The sequence below is a fragment of the Trachypithecus francoisi genome, unplaced genomic scaffold, assembly GCF_009764315.1.
Source record: "Trachypithecus francoisi isolate TF-2019V2 unplaced genomic scaffold, Tfra_2.0 Lachesis_group21, whole genome shotgun sequence".
Lineage (NCBI taxonomy): Eukaryota > Metazoa > Chordata > Mammalia > Primates > Cercopithecidae > Trachypithecus > Trachypithecus francoisi.
Window position 1 is genome coordinate 38371350 of NW_022681467.1, and position 13665 is coordinate 38385014.

General features: G+C 42.6%; 1 protein-coding gene across 1 annotated transcript in view; it reads right to left on the minus strand.

Moving 5' to 3' along the window:
• LOC117068315 (receptor-type tyrosine-protein phosphatase T-like) overlaps nucleotides 1-13665 on the minus strand; it is a 337994-nt gene that overhangs the window by 109229 nt on the left and 215100 nt on the right. The window contains exon 5 of the mRNA XM_033185381.1: nucleotides 9546-9661. Coding sequence (XP_033041272.1) covers nucleotides 9546-9661 — 116 coding nt within the window. The remainder of the gene's footprint in view (nucleotides 1-9545; nucleotides 9662-13665) is intronic.

Consider the following 13665-nt stretch of genomic DNA (forward strand, 5'->3'; position numbering starts at 1 on the left):
AGGAACAAAAATCAGCGTGATCCTAGAAGACCAGGGAGTAGATTATCAAATGGCGAAAGGCTCAGATGTTGGAATGCTACGGCAACATGGAGAAGGGATTTATGCAGAATGAATGTGTTAGAAGCACAGGTCCCACCTGCCATTTCAGCTCCAGACACAGGCAGAAGAGAAAAATGCAAAGGGAGAAAACAAGAGGAAGTTTTGTTAAATATACAAGGGCTCAGAAATCCAGGTCCACCTGCAACAGAGCAGGTTTGAGAGGGTATAGGGAGAAGTGGAGCAGGGAGAGAGTGCCAAGAGCCTGAAGAAGACCATAACCCAGAGCCAGGGTGGGAGAGTAAAGACTCCAACCCAGACATGAGGTAGCATAAAAATGCACAGAGACGCAAATGTTACGGTGTCAGGAAGAGGGAGCAGGACACTGAAGGAAAGCCCAAAGTCCTGGGAAATGCCACAAGGAAGCATAGCAAGGATGAGTGCCCACAGAAGCCCAGGAAAAATTGCATCAGATCAGGCCCTTATCTACCACTTGGCTTGTTGGAAATTTTCTTCTGATTCCTGCAGTAGTTTTTCAGATGTAAGTATATCCTTCCACTGAAATTTCAGGAAAATTTCAGGACATGCTTCTTTTCCTTCTGTGGCAAGATTTTCAAGTCAATATATGTGTTGTTCTAAAGTGGAATCATCATCTGACCTTCTGATTCCACAAGTCAACTCAACAGATATCTCAGTGGGCCCCAATAGGTGATGTCTCTCACTGGGCTCACTGGAAGCAGACTTGGACACATGGAGATTTTTCAAGTGCTTCCAGGAGAAAGGATGTAAAGGACAGAGTGAGAAAAGGGGCTAAGCAAGGATGGGATCACAACTGGACTCAAGCTCCAGCCTGGTTTCACAAGGAGCCATGGAGCATGAAGCATATCCCAGAGTTAATAGTACTTTGTGGTTGAACTACTGTGTCCATCAGTAGTTCAGGGTCAGGGATCGCGAGGCAGAGAGAGGAGGAAGCTTCTTACTTGATCAAGGGCAGCTCTCTGGGAAAAGGAAGCTGTGAGGCTTTAGCAGCCGACATGCCCACTGCTCTAGCGTTGAGGGCACTTGTTTGAAAAGGGGATCTGTCCAGGACACTAAAAGCATGTATTCCACTTGGCACTTTCCTGTCTCTGTCTTTTCCTACGGTAAATTATACATTGGGTTTCCTGAAATCGAATGAGCTACTGCCTTGAGATTTTCTGGCAGTCTGTTTCTAAATCTGCTTTTTTTTTTTTCACACATGGGTATGGGAACTGACCTCAGTAGAACACTGGCAACACCAGGTGTGAGCACAGCTGTAATTAAGCACTGCTCCCTATGAAATGTCACTCCATCTCACATGAATAAAGCACTCCATAGCTGAGTTTGATCAACGTTTTGTTCAACTAAACAGGATTTATCTGAGTGTTTATCAAGTAGAAGTCACATTAACAGTTTTGAAGGCTGACTCTGTGCCAGCCACTGTGTTAACGGCTTCCATGATAGATAGATGGTTCACTTGATCCTCTTAAAGTCCCTGTCAAAGTTCTTTTCACAGAGTGGTCCCTGAATCCACAGCATCGACCTCATCTGGGAACTTGTTATAAATGTAAATTTGTAAGATAATTCCAGGGCTGATATCCATTTGGAGATGTTGTTTACTGGGGTTGACAGTCTGAGGTTTTTCCCCCTTCCCCATTCTATTATTAATCACGCTGAAAATGTACTCATTATTTTACAAAACAGAAAATGAGAGACTACGGGAGGTATAATTTCTGCACAGAGGAATTTATAGGCTGGATTAAGATCGTAAAAACAGTAGAAAGAGTAAAACATAAACACTAAGTCTAGCAATGAAATAATGAAATAGTATACTTCATGGAGGAAAACAGGTCTGGCATGGAGACAGAAATGCTCTTAGAAAAATCTAGAGCTATGGTTCTCAAACCACGGTCCCCAGATGGGCTGCACTAACATCCCCTGGGAAATTGTTAAAATGTGAATTCTCAGGCCAGACGTGGTGGCTGATGCCTGTAATCCCAGCACTTTGGGAGGCCGAGGCAGGTGGATCACCTGAGGTCGAGAGTTCAAGACCAGCCTGACCAACATGGAGAAATCCCATCTCTACTAAAAATACAAAATTAGCCAGACATGGTGGCGCATGCCTGTAATCCCAGCTACACAGGAGGCTGAGGCAGGAGAATCACTTCAACTTGGGAGGTGGACATTGTGGTGAACCAAGATCGTGCCACTGCATTCCAGCCTGGGCAATAAGAAAGAAACTCCATCTGAAAAAAAAACCAAAAACAAAAACAAAAACAAAAACCTGAAATATCTAGCCCCATCTAATAAATTCCTAGACCTAATGAATCCGGAACTTTGGGAATGCGTCCAGGCCACTTTTGCTTTAACACACCTTCCTGGGGATTCTGATGTCTGATAAAGTGTGAGATAAGTCCTACTAGTAATTCCTATTTAACAAATAAGGAAACTGAGGCAGAGAGTGGTCAAGCAATAAGGCTTTTAGTAGTACTTCTCAAATTACAGCATACAAACCACCTGGGGATCTTGTTAAAAATGCACATCTTGATTCAGAAGGCCTGTAATGGGGATTGGAATTCTTCAGGTCTTGCGGATGCTGCTGGTCCATGAATCTTACTAGGAGGAACAAAACCTAGTATCTCTTTGCTGAGGGGCTGAGTTAGGATTGGACCCAGGTGATCTGATACCAGACACTGAGATATTAATCACATCACCCATCTGCCATCTAGTACTTAACAGTACACAGTTACACTTAGCAACTCTGTGAAAGTAGGGTAGAGAGTGCAGTGTTCCAGAAACTTACTTTGTTTGTTCAAAGAATATCTAATGCTATCTTGCCGAAAATGACTGCTTCATAGAAAACAGTTTGGGAAATGCTGTGATAGAAGCCCAGATGCCTAGCTTTCTGGAAATCTTGGAAGACCTTAAGTCAGAAATATATACGTAAGAAGGAACAGAGTATCTTCCTACATTCTTGGCTATCAGATTCTACATGTTATTAAGTTATGGCATACATGGTATACTATTAGGTTGGGGTGAGGTTTCCTTATCCCCGCTCTTTCAGTCTAGAACAGTAGTTCCTAAATTTTAATGTGCATCAGAATCACCTAGAGGGTAATTTAGGAGGTCTGGGGTGAGGCTGGATAATTAGCATTTCTAATTGGTTCCCTGGTGATGCTAATTCTGCTGACTTTGCCCTGGGTCTCAAGGACTTAAAAGTGAATGTCCTCTTAAGTCCCTTAAAGGGGCCAAATAATACCACACAACACATGAATGGAAAAATTCCTTACATCTAAGACCACGCCCCAAGGATGAGCAACTGGTCACTGCACCAATGGTGCCCAGCTAACAGGCGAGAGGTGTGGCCCCCAAATCCAACCTATACTCCACTGGCAGAGCCAGGAGTTCTGACTAGAGCCCCTTTGGAGGGAGGTCACCTTTGTGCCTTGCCCAAGGGTTCTATCTGCATATCAAGCTACACATCCATGGAGGTACATTTGCCCAGAAGGTGAACCCCTTTTTTCCCCCAATTCATCCGTACAGGAGGCATACATGTTCTAAATTGAACAAAGGCATTTTACAGCCTAATCGGTGGTTCTGCTTAATCCCATTTTACGTTCATGTTTCTCTGATTATGGCAACAGTTGCCTTTGAAATCCCTCTTTATCTTTCCCCTTTTTCATCTGCTTGCCTTGCTCTTTAAAAACAACTCGCCGGGCGCGGTGGCTCAAGCCTGTAATCCCAGCACTTTGGGAGGCCGAGACGGGCGGATCACGAGGTCAGGAGATCGAGACCATCCTGGCTAACACGGTGAAACCCCGTCTCTACTAAAAAATACAAAAAACTAGCCGGGCGACGTGGCGGGCGCCTGTAGTCCCAGCTACTCGGGAGGCTGAGGCAGGAGAATGGCGTAAACCCGGGAGACGGAGCTTGCAGTGAGCTGAGATCCGGCCACTGCACTCCAGCCTGGGCGACAGAGCGAGACTCCGTCTCAAAAAAAAAAAAAAAAAAGAACAAAAAAAAAAATAAATAAATAAATAAAAACAACTCAAATTCCGACTTCCCTTGGCTTACTTTGTTTTGTGTGGATAAGTCAGCTTGGTTTGAGAGCACACACTCCTTGGAAGAACAGGGGCTGTAATAGCTACACTTTAATGTTCTGTCCCTAGCACAAGCGCATCCTTCCACCCCCAGGCAAGGCAAGACCCCTCTATTTTCAGGAACCACCTAGAGAGGAAGTCAAGAGTTGCACCTGATGCCACGGAGAGTGCTGTTTCCCTACCACCTGATTATCTATCAAGGTTTCTGTAATGGCCTTGCCATTTTGCAATTCCCCATCCACTCTCCTTTGCTGACATTATTTCCTTCACAAAGACGTAAGACAAGACTACAAAAATGGCTGTCATTATTTCAGAAAGAGCAGGAAGCCTTGAAATTGACTTGTAACTGGCAGAAGTGGAAACAGTAGTATCTTTAATAAAAGGAAACCATTTCTGGTTTTGCACAACAGATACTATGCCTGGTTTACAGGAGATATTCTAATGCAGGATTCTGGAAGCCTTCCATGTGCTGGTTTGAACTTCTGGCATCCAAATAAAAAAAAATAACATAAAGATAAAAATACAAAAATAAAATAAAATTAGGCCCAGCATTTCCAGCTGAAATTTGTTCCCATTGCTCCAGGAATTTCCTGGCCAAAAAATATTTAGGTGAAATTCCCACAATTCACTCGTAATGAATATTCTTTTCACTTCTAGTCACACTGCTGCCACAGCATGACATTTGGAAACTTGCTAAAATCTAGACCACTGATTCTCTTAAGATCACATTTGTACCTTTTTGGCAGCCTCTAAAGAATAGCTTGTGATTATTCTTTATTAAAAGTCAGAAGAAATAGAAGTAGACATAAATCATTTTTGATTAGCTGTGCTGAAACACTATGTACATGGCTGACTGCTCATTTGGGGTTGATTTCTGGGTTTAGAACTCCTGCGAAGAGTCAGGAGGGACCTGGCATCAGTCCCACAGGGCTTGGTGGGGGACAAAGGAAACTAATGAGAACATCAAACTTATGCTGCTTGCTGTGTAGTGAATAATAAAGTTCTTTGTCTCTGACCCAGAAGTCTCATGTCTTCTGTCAGCATCTATGCAACTGTGGCAGTTTACCTTGGGAGCCTCCAAATAAGGTAAAATCTTAGGCCCTTCATAGTTATTGACAGACAGTTTCAAGTGGGCAGTAAGATTTTTGTGGAGAGAGCAGTCAGCATCATCAAATCTGAAAAGAGAAGTATAAGGCCTGAGATGTACCCCTTGGCTATAGCAATGAAGAAAGCACTGGGGACATTTACAAGGGCCACTCCTTGGAAGAGGTGGGCATTGAAGAAAGCCTCATTCACGTGTAGACATCACATTTAAAGAATGTGGCTAAGAAGGGGATAAGAGAATTAAGAAGGCAACTCAGGGGTGGGGAGGCAATTCAAAAATAATTCCAAGGGCATTTTTATTTCACTGATCTCACGTAGATTTGAGAAATTAAAATATACTTAAGTATCTAGTTCAGCTGAGGTGTGTAAATATATGCTAAATAAAGAAATCTGTTTTTAAATAGACTGTTTTAAATTTCATTAAAAATGAAATTCAGGATACAACTAGGTGGGACTATACCAACATAATTATAAGTATAGCACAGTGAAAATGCAAATGGGTACCTCTTTCCTGCAAGATAATTAGGCAGTTGATACCTAAAGCCTTAAGGAAACACTCATTAAAAAATACTATATATACACAAATATATATTAATATATACTTATATAAATATTTTCCTTAATATATTTAATATATTTTATATTTTATTTTATATTTTATAAAATTTACAAATATTTTCTTTAATAAGTGCTATATAAAGATTATACATAAATATATATTTTTACAGATACATATATTTTAACTATATAAATATATTCATTACATACAATTATACATTTTTATATATTATATATTATGTTATATAATATATATAATATAGGATAACATAATTATATATAATTATGTTATATAATATATAACATACTATTATATACGAAAATATATAAAATTATACACACACACAGCTTCTCTGGAGAACCCTGACTAATACAATCTACTTCCAATTACCCTACGGCACATAAGCCTGGACTTACCTAGCCACACAGGTATTTGTCAGAGAGCACAATATAAACTGTGTACCTCCCAATATTTTCTGAAATGTAGATGAGAGAGACAATATTTAGGGAAGTTTCCTTGGAAAAACCGTTATTGAATCTATTCACTTCCCAGATACGTTTCAAGTGCCCCAGGATGGAGACAGATTGGCAGACAGCAGCGGACGCTGCCATATCCTCTTGTCCACTTCACCCCTCTCTCCGCCTTCTCCTCCCCAGACTGCTTTCTCACAGCCGTCATAAGAAACAGGCCTGTGAAACTCACTTGTGTGACCTCAGTAAGACTGTGGTGGGGAAAACTGTTCATTGCATCATACAGTGTTTTCTTTACAGGGACTCCTGGGAACAATTCCTCTCTGGCTTCTGTATGAACAACAGGTAGAATTTTCCTGAGCAATTGCTTTTTGTTTATCTCACAGACATTGTGAACTGTGTATCTGACGAGTTTCCTTTATTCCACTAGTGGTTACAAAGCTGCAGGCTGTGTGTGTGACCCACCAGTTAGTAACAGGTGTGCAGAAATGCGGTTTTTGCATTATTACCAGCTCTGTGTATTTTTTCCTTCTATCTGGTGTTGCCTCACTTTTAATTTATGATATCTTGTCATGTTTTATGTCCCATTGAAAGCCACCCGGAAGACGTTTTGTGAAATAAGATTTGGTTTACATTGACAAGAAGATAAGACGTGGAAGAGCTCCATGTCATGTGTTTCCATCTGTTTTCTTCAAATATTCAATTATGATCTCCTTTAACATCCTCCCACTGACAGACCCAAGGTTCAGGGCATGCAACTCAGAACTGCCACAATAACAATCAGAAAATAATTGGAAAACCCAAACAAAGTTGCTGAAAATATTGTGATGGTCCTGCCTCATTCTCATGACCCACCTGAGGCAATGCCACTGAAATCACACAGCTTCTTGGCAGCCTAATACATCTGAACACTAATTGTAATGAAAAGAGTAAATAACACTACCGAATACTGAGGTGACATGTGGAGGTTTCCTGCACTCTCCTGTGGTCTGCAAGCAACCTCGGGAAGCAGAAAGAACAGGTATTTCACTCTGCAGTGCTGCTAAGTGGCAAGGATGAACTGTTGGCCCCTAGATGGGCTCTTTATGCCCAAGGATTTTCTAACTTCAGGAAATGGCTTAAATTCAAGAAGAGAAATGACAACATGAACTTCCAGCAAAGTGTGTTGAGAGACAGCTAGGCAAAACAATACATGAAAATATGTTTGGTATCATCAGTCCTCAAAGAAATGTAAATTAAAACTACAATGTGCTCCCATTACATACCTATTCAAGTGCTAAAATTAAAAAGACCGACCATACTGAGTGCTGGTGAGGATATGGAGCAACTAGAACTTTCACAGACTGCTGGTAGGAACGTAAAATGGTACAACCATTTTTTCAAACAGCTGTTGTTCTTTAAAGTTAAACATATATCTACCAGATGACCCTGCCATTCCACTTCTAATTCACTTTCACACCCAAGAGAAATGAAAGAACATGTCCCTATGAAGACTCACACATGCACACTCACAGCAACTTCTTTGTAATAGCCAGAAACTGCCAACAACCCAACAGGTATCCATCAACAGGTAGATGGATAAACAAATAGTAGTATATCCATTCTATGAAATATCTCTTAGCAAAAAATAATAAATATTGTTACACACAACAACATATGTATGTTGTAGGAAAGAAGGGTACACACTGCATGCTTCCATTTATATAAAATTCTAGACCATGCAAGCTAATACGTATTGTCAGAAAGCAGATTGGTGGTTGCCTGTGACAGATGGGAGTGGGGAGGTCAGAAGGAAGTGATTATACATGGGAATGGAATTTTGGATGTCATGCATACATTCAATATCAATGTCTTGATTGTGGTAATACTTTCACATATAAACATATTAAAACTGTATACTTTAAACATCACATCTCAGTTATAACTCAACAAAGCTATTTAGAATTTTTTTTTTTTTTTTTTTGAGAAGGAGTTTTGCTCTGTTGCCCAGGCTGGAGTGCACTAGTGCAATCTCAGCTCACTGCAACCTCCGCCTCCCGGGTTCAAGTGATTCTCCTGCCTCAGCCTCCCAAGTAGCTGGGATTACAGGCACTCGCCACCATGACCAGCTAATTTTTGTATAGAAATAATTTTTTTAATGTTAAATAACCACAGCCACAAGTAGCTAGTGGTTCCTGCACCAAATAGCACAGCTCCCACTTCTGCGCTGCTCCAAAAACTTGCTATTTGTGTTGGTATTGATACAAGTATGCTAATGTTCTAACAAGTTATGTTTTAGTTCTATGTGTCGCCCTCTGTCTCTAACCCCCACTCAAAGAGATCCTTTCTCATCTTTCTTGGAAAGTAGCATGAATTAGCAGAAATAACAGGAAGGCAAATTCAAGCTTAAAACACTTCCCTGATGGACTTCACTAATGGACTTATTTAACCAAAGAACAGACAGATTGTTCATTTTAGTGAAAAATTCCCATAAAGAGCAACTCTCTAATTTTACCCAGATGTACTAGTTAATCGCTGGATATCCAAGAACCTTCCAGTTAAGATTACATGACAACCACATATCCAGAACCTAAGATATTCCGTTTGCCTTAGCCCTAGTAATCTACAATTAAAAGACAAAGTTTGTTAGAGGGTAGTTGGAAAAGGTCACAGTTACAAATTCCAGTTATAGAACTTTGAGGTTTTGGTCTCGGTTTCTGCATGTATGAAATGGTTATACCAATGCCTGCCTAGCAGAATTGCAGTTAAGATTTAACAAGATCATAGATGCAGGGCACCACCAAAGGAACAGAAGTACTTTAAAAATATCCCTTCCCCTTACACAGCAAACCCTTCGCCACAGCACACACCTTCTTCCCTTATCAAGGGAGAAGGCAGCATTGTTAGCCCAAGCTGCCGCATTTTGTAAACCTCTGCCATTTTGCAAATGCTGGTTAGAGCAGAAAATTCCACTGGGGCTCAGGCCATGAGACACATCCCGCCAGACAAGTCCCAGACTTAACTGCCTGACCCCAGGAAACTCCTTGCTTATCAGCAGCCAACCACACCACCCACCCCATCTCACAAGCCCAGACCTCTCCCACCTGGACCTATAATTACCCCAGTCTGTAAGCAGCGGTGGGCTCCAGTGCTAGCTGGTGTCCCCCTCTGCAGCTCTTTGTTCGATACACTTGTGTTGCCATACAGCTGCTTCCTTCCATTCCTTCTTTTCCCTTTCTCATCCTAACAAGTCTGAGCAGAGGCTTCTGTCACGCTTACCTGGAGCCAAAGCTTGTCATGCTGAGACCACTTCCCACCAGCAATGCACTGAAATGTGGCATTCTGCCCCACATTCACCTCCACATTTTGGAGTCGCAGAAAATGAGGTGCTTTTCCTAAGAGAGAAACCAAAGAACACAGAAGAATGAGATTCAACAGCCTGCACCACTTCCCTGTTGGTGGACGGCAGCTCAGGATGGGCACTGGGCAGGGTGGAATTGGGACTTGAGAAGTGGCCCAGCTCAGCGAAGAGTTCACTAATCGCTTATTATGAGTCTGGCACTGTTCGAACTTTACACGCAGTATCTCACTGAAACCTCACAAAAATCCATGAAGTGGACAGTATCACCATTTCACAGATCAGAAAATCAAGGCTCTGAGGGTTTACATCATCATTTGGAACAGACACACATCCAGAGGGTGAGGGAATCAGGACGTGAATTTAGATCTCTATGTCCTATTACTAGCTGCTATGCAATGTTGCTCTGTGAAATTGGCACAAACATGCCTAGAATACACCCAAACTGATCATTCTTCTGGGGCTGGCATTGCACAAAAGGTGAAACCATGACACCAAAAGTTAGAAGAAAAATTGGGGGGCAGGAGGAGTGTAGATATTCATGATAGGTGATGCTTCCCTGTAACCTCAAGAAGCAAAAAAAAGAAAGCTGTAGTGAAGCACCTTTGGGCCTGATACCTGTATGCTTGGCCTGGGTGACGATGCTGATGAGGAAGACAAAGAGTGGAAGAGGGAGGAAAAGAGAAGGAAAGCACTAGTAGCTGTCATTCTTAGCGCCTGCTATGTGATAAGTACCACATGAAGTGTCTCTCTGCAGTAACTCACCTAACCCAATGCAGTCAATAGTGTTATTTTCTCTATTTCACAGTGAATGAACGGAGGCACAGAGAACTCTAGAAATGTGCCCAACGTCACAAGACCCAGAGTCTTATTCTGTGATGGTGCTTTCTGAGCATGAGAGGGAGCATTGACTCTAGGGACTGGACATAACAGGGAAAAGGTCTTTCAAATGAAAATCAGAGTGTGTACGAGCAGACACTCTTCGTATTAAGTCTACGTTTTATATTGAGTAACCTGGGTCCATCTCTTTCCTTTTTTGTGGAGAAGGGTTCTCATCTACCTGCACTCTACAAATAATAACATAAGTAACAGCTCTCCATCGGCTGATAACTTGTATCTAGAAGGATTGGTTTCTTCATTGAGGCACAATGAAGAATCTCTATGCCATCAATCAAATCAGGATGAACTGGGACCACCCCCAGAATGGAAACAAATGGAGAGTTAGGAGAGGATCAAGGAGGTTTAACAGGAGGCTTTGGCCGTCTTTCTAGAGGGAGTCAAATACACAGAGAGACAAATAGTAACAATAATGTCATTTACTGAGAGCTCCTACAGTGCCAGGTACTGTGATAAATGCTTTGCATGCTCTATCTAACTTAACTTCATGACGTTCCTATAAAGCAGACACTATTATGATTTCCCTGTTAGGTAGAAATCAAGGCTCAGCAAGTTTAATGTGCTGAAAGCTACACAGCACTAGTGAAAGACAGGAACAGAATTGAATCCAGGTCCACTTTAGCCCCAGACTCAGCATTTAACAAGCAACTATGCTCTCTTGCCTCCTGGGCACTGGGAATGAGGATGGTGTCTCCAGATAGACTCCAGGGTCTGCAGAAGGTGCTCCCAGTCAGGGCTGTGCTGCTGGTTCAGGTTTCTTTCCATGCTCCCAAATATTTTATTAAAAGTGACCCCTTTCCTTGCTATTTGTCCTTGATTTGAACTATTTGGTCTACCTGTGTCAGCACCTATAAAGCTCAGCAAAAGCCAAGAATCTTGGAACAATTAGGCAGACTTCTTGGGAGAGCACTAGGCAGGGTGGAATTGGCGCTTAAGAAGCGGCCTGGCTCAGTGAAGAGTTCATGTATCACTTAGGATGACTCTGACACTGGTTGAAGAACTTGACACGTCGTATCTCACGGAAACCCCCAGAAAAATCCAGGAAGTGGGCAGTATCCCCATTTCCCCAATGTACTTTTGCTCAGGTTTTTAAACTAATGACAGCAGCTCAGAGACCCCCTCAGGCTATGTTTGAACCACCATGGCTGGCGTGGTGTCAAGGACCCAAGGCCCAGGGAAAACCACTTCTATGGGCTTTTCAGAGTTGAAAATTCCTGCATCTAGTCAACTTGACAAATGCCATGCTGCTTTGATTGTCTGAAATTGTTTCCTTTTGGCTCTCCTGTATGATTTTATAAAGTTATTTTTGGAACTATCAGTTCAAGTCAATTCTTGAAGTGGAAATACAGTGAACCTTGTAAGTCTATTCATACCACAGGTTTAAAGGGGGAGTGAACACATCCACTCCAGGTGGGAAGGGAGTGCAGAGTCTTAGCTCCAATGCTGGGAAACTCTGTGTTTGGTTTTACAAAGAAACGCTCTTCCCTTACCCTTCGAGAAAATGGTTTAACCTCTGGGATATGTACAATTAGCAATGAATCTTCTCTGGATCAATGTCCCCAGCATGCCTCTGACTCCTCTCCACTTCTTCCTTCTTAGCAACAGACCTTTTACCTTGATTCTTTTATCTTCAATTCCTGTTCTTCCCTCCCTTCTAGGTTCAGTGGTAGAGAGTTTAGATGTTTAATGCCTCCTAGTGTGAATATTCTGGGCAAATACTGGCGATTTACAGCAGAGATTATGAAAGCATGCACCTACAAGAGCCGGTTATGTACATTGATAAAGTCGTTCAGCTGTAAAACAGACCAAAAATACCACTTCCTTGCCCCATCTTTTATTTTCTCACTTTGGATAGAGACTTGAGAAAAATAAACATTTCTTTATATAAGAAAAGCAATGTTGCAAGCACAATACCAACTGGCATCCACCAGTAGCCTTAGCACTGGGGAGACAATAGGAGTGGTGAGGACTGGAGGGAAATGGAGAGAGACTCTGCATCCCACTGAAAGGGGGCAGTTCCTACTTAAATTCAGCAGAGGTAGGCCAGGCATGCATGCTTTGTATAGGGGTGTCAAACATCTGATTTCTCAAGGCCAGAAAGAAATCCAGACTTTATATGAAATCTCTCACTCTAACCTCAACATGTTATTAAAACACAATACAGGATTAACAAAACATGTGGGCAGGCAGGCTCTATCAATCTGCGGTCTCTGATATGTAGCTCCTACGTAAGTCATCTGCAACAATTTCCACTAGCCAGTCTAACCCGATCCAGCCCCATACAGGCAGGAACGCCCCCACCACTCCATGCAGTACGCTGTAGGCATCACATGAAGGCCAGCCCCAATTGCAGTTCCCAGCACAGGAGCTGATCTAGACCACCCTCTTCTTGCTCAGGACCCTTGTCTCTGCTCCTTGGGGCTCTGGGTCATCCTTGGCTCATGACAGGCAGTGCTCTCTGGGGATTGTGCTTATGTGGAGGACCTGTTTGGTCCTCTTCCCTGTGTTCCTGGCCTCTCTGACCCTCCTTTTCCCGTGCCCTCATACAGCCTGCCCATCAGCCACAGACTCTCCCAACTGTCACCGTCCCCCAGCATCTGCTGCTCTGGGAGAGAACTTATACTCCACGAGCTTCAATTCACTCACCTTTAGCCAAACACGGTTGACCTTTGTACCCAGGTCAGCCATCAGCTCGTGGTTCTAAGCATTTCCTACTCACTCCACACTGAGACCCAATTCCCCCCAGATGTGGTGCCACTAAATGGGCTTAACAGAAGACTGGCTGTGCATTTGGGGCAAAAATGCCTTGACGTTGGTGACATTTAGACTCTTGCAGATGTCAGTGCAGCATCTGAAGACATATTATTGTGCCCTTTATCTTGCTCTTTAAACCTGCCAGTGCTCGGTAGGAAGCCACACAATTGTGGAGAAAGCCCAGTACACACATTAGAAACATGCTGCAGACACTCTGTGGGCTCGGGGACATGGCCCCACAAGATTGTGAGGGGGAAAGAAAAGGCAACTTAGAAGCTAGAAACTTTGAAACAGACTGGAAAAATCATACTGACGTTTATGGCACACAGTTATAACTGCCTTGGCCCCGCTAATGGCTAACACTGAGAAACAGCAGCAGAGGGTAACTAA